The 15,358-nt window shown below is 41.3% G+C and overlaps 1 protein-coding gene across 2 annotated transcripts in view; it reads left to right on the top strand.

The window, feature by feature from the left end:
* LOC126108925 (pre-mRNA 3' end processing protein pfs-2) overlaps positions 1-15,358 on the top strand; it is a 175,317-nt gene that overhangs the window by 78,378 nt on the left and 81,581 nt on the right. For both annotated transcript variants that reach the window (XM_049914295.1, XM_049914294.1), the window contains exon 5: positions 1,718-1,815. In XM_049914295.1, the coding sequence (XP_049770252.1) occupies positions 1,718-1,815 (98 nt within the window). The remainder of the gene's footprint in view (positions 1-1,717; positions 1,816-15,358) is intronic.

The raw sequence follows: 15,358 nt of genomic DNA, 5'->3' as shown, positions 1-15,358 counted from the left end.
CGTCGCTACTATTCATTAGAATACCCGTGATTTCCTTGTGCGATAAATTGTGTCCCGACATGGCAAAGGCTACGTGCGCAAACGCTGTCGTCTCATCAGAAGCGAAAAGATGACTGGCCGAATGTCAGACTCGTAAGCAGAAAGGGCCAAGAGGAGGTGAAAACTATAGCTCTTTCTTACATTACAAAGAAAACCAGATAATGACATTGTTGTCAGAAATGCAGAAAACAGTAAGTAGCCGTTCTAATGTGTATGTTTATCTTCTCCCTAACTTGGGCGTATATGAATGCCATTAGCCACCTAGACTTTCCGCCTGCCAGACATACCTGAATGCCAGTAGCTGCAAAAGGGTTAAAAACATTTGTGATTGGAGAAAGGAAAGAAATATTTGTTACGAAATGGCTGGGAGATGCGAAAGCCACAATTTGTGCCAGTTCGGCAAACTGAGAAACTTTGTGTACTGCCTCCTTTTATCCCCACAAAGCCATGATGTTCAAAAACATTTAAAGTTTCATGTTTGCTTGTTGATGTTATGATGTGGAAGTCATTAAATCTCTGCAAATAGTAGTTGTAATACACGTTTATTACCGTGTAAATAAATAAAAAACTTTTTTATTTTAAATTCAGTGCATTAGTATTTGTAAAATGATTCTTTCATATAGCATTATTAAAAAATGATGACCATGCCACTTGGGACCTGTGGAATGGTACATTAGCTTATTTGTTTGAGTTGTAAATATTTGACATGTATTGTTGTTTTTCTGACATGTTCTACATCCTGGAGGACCTCCTCTCTACAGATCAATTGGAATGAAAGTAAATCTAATCTAATCTAGTCATTCATCCCCATTATGGTCGGAGGAAGGCAATGGCAAACCATCTCCGCTAGGACCTTGCCTAGTCGGCGGTGCGGGTCTCTCGCATCGTCCCCTACACTCCTCAGAGTATGAGACATCATCATCATCATCAAGGCTTATATAACCAATCTCATGAAGAATAGAAATACTGGCCATGAAAGCCTGCATTGTATTTTTATATGAAATTAACTGTGTCTCCATTTTTGAGTAATACACATGGTGACTTCTTTCACCCATCTCTAAAACGTTTGTTGGGGACACGTGTACTGGTGCCTAACATGTTATTTCGAAAAGAAACTATGATGGGACACACACCCACATGCAACACCAGTACAATGCATCCCATTTGTGTGTGTGTGGGGGGGGGGGGGGGGGGCGTTCTGTAATAGCAATGATCTGTAACATTTATTGATGATCTGTAAAAATGAGCTGGCTGGACAAAAGTCAATAACTAAAATAAAGTTTTATAATTTGTTCCCATGCTGTAATGACTGACTTTTAATAAGATGTGCACCTCATTTCAGGACAGAGGGATGAGAGAGAGAGAGAGAGAGAGAGAGAGAGAGAGAGAGAGGATGAGAGAGAGAGAGAGAGAGAGAGAGAGAGAGAGTGGTGTGTGTGTGTGTGTGTGTGTGTGTGTGTGTGTGTGTGTGTGTGTGGGCGCGCGCGCGCGTGTGTGCGTGCACCTGCGCGTTTGTGTTTGGATGTGCGCGCACTAGCACTGGCTGTCTCAAACAGAAACAATATCCTCCAGTTTTCATTTTGCTGTTTACTTCCTTTATCTATTGACATAATGAGGCAGAATATGTTTGTATCACGTGCTTTTTTTGTTTTGTCTGTTCCCCCCGCTCGAACTTTAGCTTCAGTCCGACGGACCACAAGTTTGTGACTTGCTCTGACGATGGCACCCTCAGGATATGGGATTTCATGCGCTGCCACGAAGAGAGGATACTCCGAGGTACGTAGCCTGTTATTAAATATCAATCCACAACTTTGATTAAGCCTGACAGTTGCCTCCATGTTCCATTTATGTCTTGATATTGCAGAAGTAGTTGGAAAAGCAGTTTCCGAAGGATATGCAGAGTGGAGATTAACAACCATAATAATAAATTCAAAGCAGGGTAGAGGTCAAAAGCTTTTCCTAATAGCTGTAGGTCAGAAAATGCAAAGTTGTGATACTAAGGCCATAAACTGACAGCCAATCAGTGATGAGCTTGCAGAAGTGTGCATTGAAACCAACTTCCTGCATTTAATACCCATTATGAACGCAGTTACTTATAATGAGGGTCACTCAAAAAGAGATCCATACTATTTTTTTTTCAAAACTCCAACTTTTGTTCTACATCTTTGCTATTCATGGATATTGTAGGAGCTCTCTTCCTGCTTGTAATCAAACTTAATTCAATCCGTTTCCCCAAGTGAGCCTGTTGTAACACTCTGTCAAGGTGGCCGGTGGATTTGAAGTTCGTCTGAATCAATCATTCAGAAGAAGTTGAAAAAGGTGTACAAAGATGATGCTGTAGATCACAGTATAGTCAGTCATTGGGCAAGCACATTATCTGGAGAAAGTGGGCACCTCAATACTAGGGACCATCCATGCTCAGACACCGAACACTCCACAGACTCCTGACAGTGTGCAGTGTATTCACAATGTAGTTTTGGCTGACAGATGCACAACAGTGAACAAACTGTTAATCCGAATGAGAATACGAGAAGTGAGTGTGTGCAGAATATTGAGACAGTTGAAGTTGGAAAAGATTTGTGCCACGTAGAGTCCAAAAATATTGATGTATTACAAAAAAAGTAGTAGTTTTGGAACATATGAGAATTCTGTAGGTGAATTCCTTGCAAGAAAGCAATGGAAGATGAAACCTAGTTGCATCGCTTTGAATGGGAGATGAAAAGGCAATTGATGGAATGGCATTTATACAAACTCACCATGGAAGAAGAAATTCAAAACGCTGCCTTTGGCAGGAAAAGTGATGGCTAATGTTTTTTAATCAGAATGACTTTAGCTTGTGAATATAATGCCACACACAATCACTATTTAAGTCTGATGCATATGTGGCACTCTTTGAAAAGCTCCACACTCGAACTTCATACTCAAAGGTCGCGTTCGGCAATGTTGGCAGGAACACAACATTTTGCTGTTGCTTAATGACACCTGGCCACTTGTGAGTTAGAAAACCACCATAGAGATCACAAATCTTGGATGGACAACACTGAAACATCCATCCTACCACCCTGAACTGACACCCTGTTATTACCACCTCTCTGGTAAACTGCAGGAATTCCTTCATTGAACAAGATTTGACAATGGTAACTCCTTGTGAAGGCTGCTAAACTCTGGCTCGTATGTGCTGTTCCTGATTTCTACCATGCAGGTGTACAGGCCACAGTCCGCCGATGGTGTAAGGCAGTTGAAAGGCACAGCAGTTATATGGAAACATGAAATTATATGTCTCTTAGAATATATCAACATACTGTAAAAAAGTCGAAGTATGGCAAATAAATTGGATGTTTGAAAATATATTGTTAATTTCTTTTGGAATAAGTAAAGTTCCGTGTCCCAGCCCTAAATGGACCAATCAGGACTGGCTAACCACAGCATCATCCTCTGCCAGTGGCATTATTGGATGCAATGTAGACGTGGTCAGCACACTTCTGGTCATTGTCAGGTTTCTTGACCATGGTGCTGCTCCTGCTTAGTCAAATAGCTCCTCAGTTGGCCTCATGAGGCTGAAGCCCGCAGCTCGCGGTCGCGTTCTCGCTTCCCGAGCACGGGGTCCCGGGTTCGATTCCCGGCAGGGTCAGGGATTTTCACATACCTCGAGATGACTGGGTGTTTGTGTTGTCATCATTATTTCATCATCATTCATGCAAATGGCAAGACTGGACTGAGAAAAGCTTGGGAATGTGTACGGGCACTGATAACAGTGCAGCCGAGTGCCCCGCAATCTAAACATCCTCCTCCTCATCATCATCATCATCATCATGAGGCTGAATGCACCCCACCCCAGGAAAAATCCCTGGCAGTCCCGGGAGTTGAACCTGAATCCACCACATGGCAGTAAGCTGCACTGACCACTCAGCTACAGAGGCAGACTTCTTTTGGAATGTCCCTCACAAATTAACTGAAGACAGTGGTTTCAACTGGACAGGCAAAGCTAAGGATGGCTAGTTGCATTAGATGGTATTCTCTGTGAGGTTTATTGGATAAAGCTTGGGTAATAAAGGAACTATGCTGAAAGCACCACAGTGCTGATAATTTATTAAGTTAGTAAGCTGTACCACAGAAACAGGATTGCCATGTGGTACTGGAGGTGCAGTGTTATCATAATTTTCAATATGATAGGGCCTGCAGGTGCAATGAATTTCTTGAATGATTTCACAATGCCTCCAGCTGCCAATCCCTTTACTTCATGTACGATTGTACACTTTCAGACTTAGGCGAGTTTCAAGTATCAAAACAGAAGCATTATACATTGGATCATTAGTGACACTTTGGATTATTAGTGACACTTGTGATTTTGACATAGGAACAAGTCGTATCGTTAGATATACTAGGCACATTACAACACACTTTATGGATGATCCTTTTGTAGTAAATTATGCCACGCATGTCCTTGCGCCTGTGACTGCATGTAATGGTCTTAAATTAGAAAGGTTTTTCAAACGGTGGAATATCCAGGATGAAATGTAACAATATTATGGGAAGGAAAGTTGCTACTCACCCTGGGGACTGATGACCTCAGATGTTTAGTCCCATAGTGCTCAGAGCCATTTGAACTACTCACCATATAGTGGAGATGCTGAGTCACATATAGGCACAACTAAAAGACTTTCACCCTTAAAGCTTTCAGCGATTTGGCCTTTCTCAACAATATACACACATACGCACACACATACACACTCACGCAAATGCAACTCACACACACAACTGCAGTCCCAGGCAATTGAAACCACACTGCGAGCAGCAGCACCAGTCCATGATTGGAGTGGCGACTGGGTGGGGGTAAGGAGGAGGCTGGGGTGGGGAGGGGGAGGGATAGTATGGTGGGGATGGTGAACAGTGAAGTGCTGCAGGTTAGGCAGAGGGCAAGGGTGGGGGGTGGAAACAGGGGAAAAGGAGAGAAATAAATAAAAAGACTGGGTGTGGTAGTGGAATGATGGCTGTGTAGTGCTGGAATGGGAGGAGGAAATGGGCTGGATGGGTGAGGACAGTGACTAACGAAGGTCGAGGTCAGGAGGGTTATGAGAACATAGGATGTATTGCAGGGAATGTTCCCACCTGGGGAATTGAGAAAAGCTGGTGTTGGTGGGAAGGATCCATATGGCACAGGCTGTGAAGCAGTCATTGAAATGAAGGATATCATCTTTGGCAGCGTGTTCAGCAACAGGGTGGTCCACTTGTTTCTTGGCCACAGTTTGCCGGTGGCCATTCATGTGGACAGACAGCTTGCTGGTGGTCATGCCTACATAGAATGCAGCACAGTGGTTGCAGCTTAGCTTGTAGACCATATGACTGGTTTCACAGGTAGCCCCGCCTTTGATGGGATAGGTGGTGTTAGTGACCAGACTGGAGTAGGTGGTGGATGGGACAGGTCTTGCACCTAGGTCTATTACAGGAGTATGAGCCATGAGATAAGGGATTGGGAGCAGGGATTGTGTAAGGATGGACGAGTGTATTGTGTAGGTTTGGTGGACGGTGGAATACCACTGTGGGAAGGTTAGTGGGCAGGATATTTCTCATTTCTGGGCATGACAAGAGGTAATCGAAACCCTGGCAGAGAATATAATTCAGTTGCTCCAGTCCTGGGTGGTATTGAGTTACGAGGGGATTGCTCGTCTGTGGCTAGACGGTGGGACTTTGTGGTGGGAGACTGGAAAGATAAGACACGAGAGCTTTGTTTCTGTACGGGGTTGAGAGGATAATTATGGTCAGTGAAGGCTTCGGTATATTTCGAAAGTGACTGTTCATCACTGCAGATGTGACAACCATGGGTGGCTAGACTGTACGGAAGGGACTTCTTGGTGTGGAATGGGTAGCAGCAGTCAAGGCGGAGGTATTGCTGATGGTTAGTAGGTTTGATATGGATGGAGGTACTGATGTAGTCATGTTTGAGGTGGAGATCAACATCTAGGAAAGTGGTTTGTTGGGTTAAGTAAGACCAGGTGAAGCAAATGGGGGAGAAGTAGTTGAGGTTCTGGAGGAATGTGGATAGGGTGTCCTCACCTTCGATCCAGATGGCAAAGATGTCATCAATGAATATGAACCAGGTAAGGCGTTTAGGATTCTGGGTTTTTAGGAAGGATTCCTCTAGGTGGCTCATGAATAGGTTGGCATAGGATGGTGCCATGCGGGTGCCCATAGCCATACCCCAGATTTGTTTGTACTTCAAAGGAGAAGTAATTGTGGTTGAGGATATAGTTGGTCACGGCGACTAGGAAGGAGGTTGTTCGTTTGGAAACCGTTAGGCAGTGGGGAAGGTAGTGTTCAGTAGTGTAAGGCCCTGGGAATTAGGAATGTTAGTTTACAGGGAGGTGGCATCAATAGTGACAAGCAGGACACCATGTGGTAAAGGGACAGGAACTGTGGAAATATGGTGGAGGAAATGGTTGGTATCTTTTATGTAGGAGGATAGATTCCGGGTAATAGGGTGAAGGTGTTGGTCTACAAGAGCAGAGATTCTCTCAGTGGGGGCACAGTATCCAGCAACAATGGGGCGTCCTGGGCGGTTAGGTTTATGGATTTAAGGAAGTATGTAGAAGGTAGGAGTGGTAGGGGTGAGTAGAGAGACGGAATCCGGGGAGAGGTTCTGGGATACGTCTAAGGATTTGAGTAGTGACTGGAGATCTGCTGGATTACTGGAATGTTGTCACTGTGGCAAGATTTGTAGATGGAAGTATCTGACAGCTGGCAGAGTCCTTCCACCAGGTAATCCTTGCAGTTCAGAACAACAGTGGTGGAGCCTTTGTCTGCAGGTAGGATTATAAGGTCAGGATCAGTTTTTAGGTGGCGGACTGTGGTTTTTTCTGTGGATGTAAGGTTAGTCTGCATGTTGAGGGATTTGGGGAATGATGGTGAGGCAAGGTTTGTGATTAAGAAATTCTGGAAAGTTAACAGGGGGTGGTTTGGGAGCAGTGAGGGTGGGTCATGATTGGATGGAGGAGTGAAATAAGTTAGACAAGGTTCGTTATTGGTCTTTGGTTGAGTCTGATTGTTAGGGTTGGTGGCGAAAAAGTGTTTCCACTGTAGATACCGGGAGAAGGAGAGAAGGTCTTTAACAAGTCCTGCATGGTTGAATTTGAGAGGGGGCAAAAGGTGAGGCCTTTGGAAAAGACTGATATTTCTGTGGGGCTGAGGATTCTGGAGGAAAGGTTCATGACTGTGTTGCGAGTCTGTTTAGTTTCTGGATTCTGTGTGGTGGTGGAAGGGAGTTTTGGATGGTGGGGTAAGTGTAGTAGGTCTACGAGACAGGGTTTGGCACTATGAAGGGGTGTGGGGGAGATTTGGAGGTTGTTGTAGAGGTGGTGGACAGTGGAACACCAAGGCTGGAGTAGGAGGTGGCCTTGTGCATGTTACTCAAGTTCCTGCAGGGCAAAAGTTTCATTGTGTTTTATGGGTTCCAGGAATTCGGGATTGCATAGCAGGAGAACCTTACGGATGGAGAAAAGGTACTGCAAGGAGGTTTGGGCTTGGTTGGTATGGTTTTGCAGGACTATGTTGGTGAGGGCTAAGGATTGGCATAATTTGAACAGATGGAAATCATTGTGGAAGGAGAGGTGGCAGCCAGAGATGGGTAATTTCATGGTAAAGCCGTTAGGGAGAAATCCGTGAGCCAAGCAACAATGCAGGAACAGTATGTGGGGCTGGGATCTGTCTAGGAATAAGGAGACTTTTCTCTATTGATACATGTGGAATGAGCAAGAATCCATGGTGGTGGAAAAATGCGAAAAATTTCGTAAATAATGTAGAATAACGTCCAAAAAATTTTGCAAAGATACACCCAAATACGTGTGAAAATATACAAAAAGGATGAAATTGATGCAGAAGGGGGAAAACAAGATGTAATTTGAGAGAGTCAACAATAGCGAAACATGAAAACTTGCTAAAATCGGTGAGAAGTCACAAGGGTCAAAGTAAAGAATAACTGATAAAAAATATATATTACTGTGGGTAGCAGGTCTGAGGATGGATAAGTGTGAAGAAGGGGGACGGAAGATGTGACTGGATGGTGGAATTAGTGGGTGTGAACTGGGCATGCAGTGTAGTTTCAGTTGCCTGAGACTGCAGTCGTGTGTGTAAGTTGCATTTGTGTGAGTGTGCGCATATGTTGACGAAGGCCATTGGCCTGTTGTGCCTATCTGTGACTCTGCATCTCTGCTATATGGTGAGTAACAACTTTCCTTCTCATAATATTGTCAGAAACGTTTTTACTATTTTAGGAGTACATTACTTTCGAGCAGTTGTTGCAGAGCTCTTATATATAAGGTTGATGTTTTAACATACTTGATACTAGGAAGATTGTAATAGTGAAATGAAGAGAGACCAGCAGCTGAAGGCATCAGTAAATCATTGAAAAGCAATGATATTAATAATGAAATTCAAAGAAATACCATACAGTTGGCAGAGAGATTTGCTACCATGACCCCTCGGAGAAGGCTGTTGTTTCACAAATTCTGGATGACAGGGTGACAGTATTGTTGTTGTGAGAGTTAATTGTTATCAGTGCCTGATCCCCATTTTTGTCAGGGTTAAATCTGTCATCGCCATTAATTAAATCATTTGCAAATATTTTAATAGTTTTCTTGGGAACTGAACCCCAGAAAATTGAAACACACTTTAAAATCTGGATGTTCTCATAGCCCATAGCATGGCATGGCTGTATATAGAATGAAACACGTGTTAAAATCTGGAATACAAGAACATCCAGATTTTAACATATCTTTCACATTTTGGGGATTCAGTTTTCAGGGAAACTATTAAAATATATTTGACTAATTATTTAATCAATGGCAAAGATGGTTTTAACATTGGCAAAATGTGGAATCTGGCACTGGCAATAGTTTACTTTCATAGACTATGGGTTTGTCTCTTGTGTACCAGAATTTGTGGAACATCCTTCACCGAGAGGACACGGTAACATGTACCTCTGCTGTCCGTATGATATTTCTTTCACTATGATGTGCCATTTATTCATATGATCTTGGCTTGCCCTATCAGTATATGAGGTGCGGCTGTAACATAATGGGACTATTGCTGTAAAAAAATTTTATTTCAAAAAATACATATTTAGTTATTTTCACCTTCAATATAACCCCCCCCCCCCTCCCCCCATCCCTACAATGCACCATGCGTATTTTCCACTGATGGAAACAGCGATGAACTCTTTCTCTGTGAGCTCACTGATGACGTGTGCTGCTCTCTCTTTCACTGCTTCGAAAATCTTGTTCCTTGCAACACAGATTTGACCTTGGGGAAGAGAGAAAATTCGCATAGTGTTAGGTCAGCTGAATAAGGTGGGTAGTCTAACACTGAGATGAAGTGCATTGCTAGAAACCTCTTGTCAGGCAGTGTGGTCTAAAGTGGTGTTTTGTCTTGATGCGGAACCCAAAACTTGACTTCCACATGTTGGCTCGTTTTTTTCTTATTTTCTTGTGGAGCTGAGCAAAAAACTCATCACAGTAATGTTTGACCTTCTCAGGAACCTAGTGAAGATGCACAATACCAAGAATACAGGGGAAAAAAACAATAATCATTGCTTTGAACCTTGATTTGCTCAGTCAAGATTTTTTTGTTCTCAGATGGAGCTGGGATCTTCCACTGCACTTCCATTGATTGGCACTTAGTTTCTGTATCATAAGTAAAAAACCAAAACCTCTCAGATGTTGTAATTCTTCTCAAGGAATTAGGATCATTTTTAGTGGTGTTCAAAATTCAAGCACACACCTTCCTCATGTTAAATTGCTTTTGTAAAATCTTCCTTACATATTCTTTGTCAATTCCTACAGTTTCAGCAATCGATTGGATACTCAACTGACGGTCAGATCAAATCAGATTACCATTTTTTTTTCTTCGATATTTTCATCCATTTTTGAAGTCGAAGGGTGTCCCAGGCATGAGTCATCTTCAGTATCTTCCTGGCCATCTTCGAAATGCTCGAACCACTCAGAAACTCATGTTCATGATAAACAGTCTTCACCATACAATTCTTTTAGCACAAGATAGATTTCCTAGCAGTTTTTCCAAGATTTATGTGAAACTTCATGACAGTTCATTACTCTATTACTACACTTACTTGTGTTTTCTGACAAAACAAGATATCAGCTCTTACACAAATGAAGACCATGGCCATACTGATTTGTCTACAGCCACCAGAGATGCTAAATTCAACAAAGAAGGCTTCAAAGCTGTTGGTTGTTCACCTTTGGTGCATGTGTACTTACTCTGTGACAGCATCAGTCCCCTTATTTTATAGCTGCACCTCATCAGTCTTTCTTAATCATGCTGAAGACTGCTAAACGGTTTACAGCTGGAATATGAGCAGCAGCCAAAGTTTGTTTATGGCTGAATTCTTGCAATTTTATGGATCCAGAATGAATGAACTTACAGCAGAGCCCAATAATCACAGCATAACATAGCAGGTGTTGACAGATGTGGTGAAAATTACTGAACTATCAGTTTAATAAGCCATGGCCGCAAAATATTAACATGAATTCTTTACAGATGAATGGAAAAACTGGTAGAAGCTGACCTCAGGGAAGATCAGTTTGGATTTCGTAGAAATGTTGGAACACGTGAGGCAATACTGATCCTACAACTTATCTTAGAAAGGCAAACCTACATTTCTAGCTTTTGTAGACTTAGAGAAAGCTTTTGACAGTGCTGACTCTTTGAAATTCTGAAGGTGACAGGAGTAAAATACAGGGAGCAAAAGGCTATTTACAATTTGTACGGAAACCAGATGGCAGTTATAAGAGTCGAGGGGCATGTAAACGAAGCAGTGGTTGGGAAGGGAGTGAGACAGGGTTGTAGCCTATCCCTAATGTTATTCAATATGTATATTGAGCAAGCAGTAAAGGAAACAAAAGAAAAATTTGGAGTAGGAATTAAAATCCATGGAGAAGAAATAAAAACTTTGAGGATTGCCGATGACGTTGTAATTCTGTCAGAGAGAGCAAAGGACCTGGAAGAGCAGCTGAACAGAATGGACAGAGTCTTGGAAGGAGGTTATAAGATGAACATCAACAAAAGCAAAACAAGGGTGATGGAATGTAGTCGAATTAAATCGGGTGATGCTTAGGGTATTAGATTAGGAAATGAGACGTTTAAAGTAGTAAATGAGTTTTGCTGTTTGGGGAGCAAAATAACTGATGATGGTCGAAGTAAAGAGGATATAAAATGTAGACTGGCAATGGCAAGGAAAGTGTTTCTGAAGAAGAGAAATTTGTTAACATCGAGTATAGATTTAAGTATCAGGAAGTCTTTTCTGAAAGTATTTGTATCCAGTGTAGCCATGTATGGAAGTGAAACGTGGATGATGAATAGTTTAGACAAAAAGGGAATAGAAGTTTTCAAAATGTGGTGCTACAGAAGAATGTTGAAAATTAGATGGGTAGATCACATAACTAATGAGGTGGTATTGGATAGAATGGGGGAGAAGAGAAATTTGTGGCACAACTTGACTAGAAGAAGGGATCAGTTGGTAGGACGTGTTCTGAGGCATCAAGGGATCACCAATTTAGTATTGGAGGGCAGTGCGGATGGTAAAAATTGTAGAGGGAAACCAAGAGATGAATAGACTAAACAGATTCAGAAGGATGTAGGTTGCAGTAGGTACTGGGAGATGAAGAAGCTTGCACAGGATAGAGTAGCATGGAGAGCTGCATCAAACCAGTCTATGGACTGAAGACCACATCAACAACAACAACAACAACAACAACATAGCAGCAGCTTAGTCAGACAAACCTGCACTGTTAGACACACACTTTCTATTTAGTTCTGACAGACATTTTAAATTTTGTTTTTATAGTGTGGTGATAGGACCGGCCATGGTGTGCAAAATTGCATGTGAGCCTGATGTGCCGATTGTGTGCAGTCCAATGCACGGCCTTCTTGGAAGTACTCAATACAGGGTGACATTTCATTTAGTATTGGGGTGCAGCATTTTTTGGTTGTCACAACTCTCTTCAGTTTTGCAAAACCTGTGTTGTCAGCTCTGCTTACTACCCTTCACTCTTTGTTTGTGGTATAAAGAAAGTTCGCAGGTCCCATGACTGCTTGCGCAAAAAGAGGCAGTCTAGGAATCTATCATCACAAGCTTTTAAAAATCAATGGGAATAACAGAAGAGAAGGACGAGAAGTCTCAATATCTGTTATGCAGTTGCATAATCAATGGTTATGGCAAATGTTATATGAAACAACATTACAGTACCATACAAAAAGAATTTAAAGATTTAGTTGAGAATTAGAGAGTAAAAAATTTCTATGGTCAAAAGACTGGGTTCATTGTTCTGTACATTAAGAAGCATTTTGTGCTAAATCTGGACGTGGAGCACATGAATAAATTGGTGGTACAATAGTAAATTTTTTGAAGTCGCATGCATTATTCCACTGTCAGTCGCAACTGCTTTCGATGGAACTGAACAAAGTTTACGATCTTAATATATTACTGTAAAGTGCGTTGGTTACATCGAGGCACCTGATTTTTTAATTTAAAAACAGACAATTGTTGAATTTACAGTGGAGAACAGAGAGCAGGAATGAAAATCAGAACATCCAGAATGGATTTCAGACCTTGCATTTCAAGTGAACTTGACTGCGCGCTGCCCACAGTAAGACATTGCAAGGTGTAAAACAATTTATTTCTGATTTGATGGGGAGATATTTAAAAAGAAAATCTCCTTGTAGGAGGGACAAATTCTGACAAAGAACACAGTTTACTGAACTCACCGACCATAAAGGAAATGTGAGGTTTAAGAATTCATTGTGGCCTTGAAGGAATTACTAGTTTTCTAAATGTTTTGAAGACACTCCTCTATCTTACTTGTTTTTAAGACTTGTTCGCCCTTCCAGTGGCCAGCATCCCTGTTTATGTGTGGATGGGATTGATTGATCTGCAGTGTAATTCCCATTTTAAAAACAAATCCTTTAACGCTAAAAGTGTCCAGAAGGTCTACATTGTTTTCCTTAGGTAGAGTTTTCACATCTCCATAGTGAGGCTGCATAAGTGACACAATATTTTGATCAATGTATGTGTGTGAAAGACCTTTTTTCAATTATGAAATTAAATAAGTTATGAATACATGGCAAACAGAGTGAAAATCTCAGAGAAATTGTCCTTACACCGACAGTCTGTACCAGATAAAAATTATATTATGTCTTTAGCGTGCCAAAAATAATCAAATAATACTGAAAGTTTCTTTTATTTGTGATATATGTTGTAGAAAAATATAAAATATGAAACCAAGACATATGCAGTGGGAGTGCATAGGAATCTAAATGTGGCTCATTGACAGTTCCCTCCTCCTCTTCTCCCTCTTCATGCTCAGACAGTGTGCCGTGGGGGCAGGGGAGTGTGAATCGAAGTGAGATACAGGTATGTAGCACGTGAACCAGAGAATGAGTTGTGAGCTGAATTCTTCCTCAACCCTGATGTAGTTTGAGCTAGGTGGAGAAAATACAGTGTATGACGTGTTTTGTGCTACTTCAAGGATCAACAGATAATCGCAGTTTGTATTTTATGACAAAAAAGTTTTTCTAAATTTTGTGGATGCATTCAATGGAGTAACCCAAAATTAGCCTAATGAAACATTTGGTTGAATGATATGTATTAGTAGGATGTAGGATGTCAAAACATAAAAAACGATCATTACTTGCACAATAACTGAGTGGCACTTGGTAGTAGAAGACAGCCAGCACATTGAAACGAGAAGGGGCAAAGCCCATGAGGAACGCATGGCATCCAAATGTTTAGTGACCTTCCCTTTCTGTTAAAAGTTTGTGAATGCTGCCAGCCAAAATGCATCATGGAATGCTTCACTTTCTGGGAATTCCAATTTGAATCACCTTTAATTCAGTTACTCATGAATGTGTGAGTGGTCATTCGTTTCTTGAAGTAATTATATGAATTATTGCTGTGTTGTGGAGTTTGGAAGCTGTAAGTCTCTTCCTCAACTTCCTCCTCCTTTCACTCCAAGCTATCACCTATCTCCCATGCGCAGCATGTTGTCGTCACAAATTTTGGAGCGTTTAGAGGAGATAAAAAGGACATTATAAAAATTTCACAGCTGCACCGTTTCCTCACTAGGTATCCATGAAGATTTTTTGACACTAGTAATGTTCAGTGACAGAGTTCAAACTGCCATGTGATGAATATTGTTATAGAAGTGTTGCTTCCCATCCTTTAGGAAGGTATCCTTGTTGGTATACAGAACACACATTTGAGCTTCAGGAAAATTTACATTTAAGTATAGATACCATTGGCAGAATTTGACGTGCTGGGGAAAACCATCAGCTGATGAGTCTGGTACCTTCTGATCCTTGAATGACACTTTGTATTCAAGTGATTCATGAGAAAAGGTTTCCAATGTGATTATGGACACATGAAGGGAATTAACCAAATTGCTTACAGACTACCAATAACAAATTGTTAAAGCTAGAGACGGCCTGGCACGTCAGATAGGCAACCAGCTACAACACTTTCGAGATGAGATTTTCGCCCATATGAACAAATATTAATGAGCATTTAGCATCACAGGGTGCCCCAGAGAGCTAAAACACCAAGAAGTATCGCTTCTCGGCTTTTGGCAAGATCAATGTGTAGTTTTTTAATAGATAAGGAATAAGGATAAGGAAGGGAACTTTATTTAATTTCTATAATAATGAGTCAGATCACCAACGAGTGTGATCTTTTTATAATTGTCAACACCTTTCACCCACACTGAGACAGATTCCGATTCATTTATTTTACGATGATTTCTGGTTCTGAGAACTAAAGGCATAGTCGACATGTAATATGATGAACCCTTATCTCTGTTGTAAACTTCACAACTCTGAAATGTCCGATAAGTGATGACATCACGTGAATTGAAATTATCTAGCCCTTTTACTTTATCGACTTTTGGTCCAAGTACAAGAGCAACGGTGACCCAGCTGTTACTCGCTAACAAGGATACGAACGAACACGGTAACAGCTGAGTCATCGTTGCTCTTGTACTTGGACCAAAAGTCGATAAAGTAAAAGGGCTAGATAATTTCAATTCACGTGATGTCATCACTTATGGGACATTTCAGATTTGTGAAGTTTACAACAGAGATAAGGGTTCAACATATTACATGTCGACTATGCCTTTAGTTCTCAGGACCAGGAATCATCGTTAAATAAATGAATCAGAATCTGTCTCAGTGTGGGTGAAAGGTGTTGACAACTATAAAAAGATCATACTCGTTGGTGATCTGACTCATTATTATAGAAATTAAATAAAGTTCCCTTCCT

Source organism: Schistocerca cancellata, chromosome 11 (genome assembly GCF_023864275.1).
Source record: "Schistocerca cancellata isolate TAMUIC-IGC-003103 chromosome 11, iqSchCanc2.1, whole genome shotgun sequence".
NCBI lineage: Eukaryota > Metazoa > Arthropoda > Insecta > Orthoptera > Acrididae > Schistocerca > Schistocerca cancellata.
Note: the sequence above shows the minus strand (reverse complement) of the source record. Positions and strands in the feature narration are given on the sequence as shown.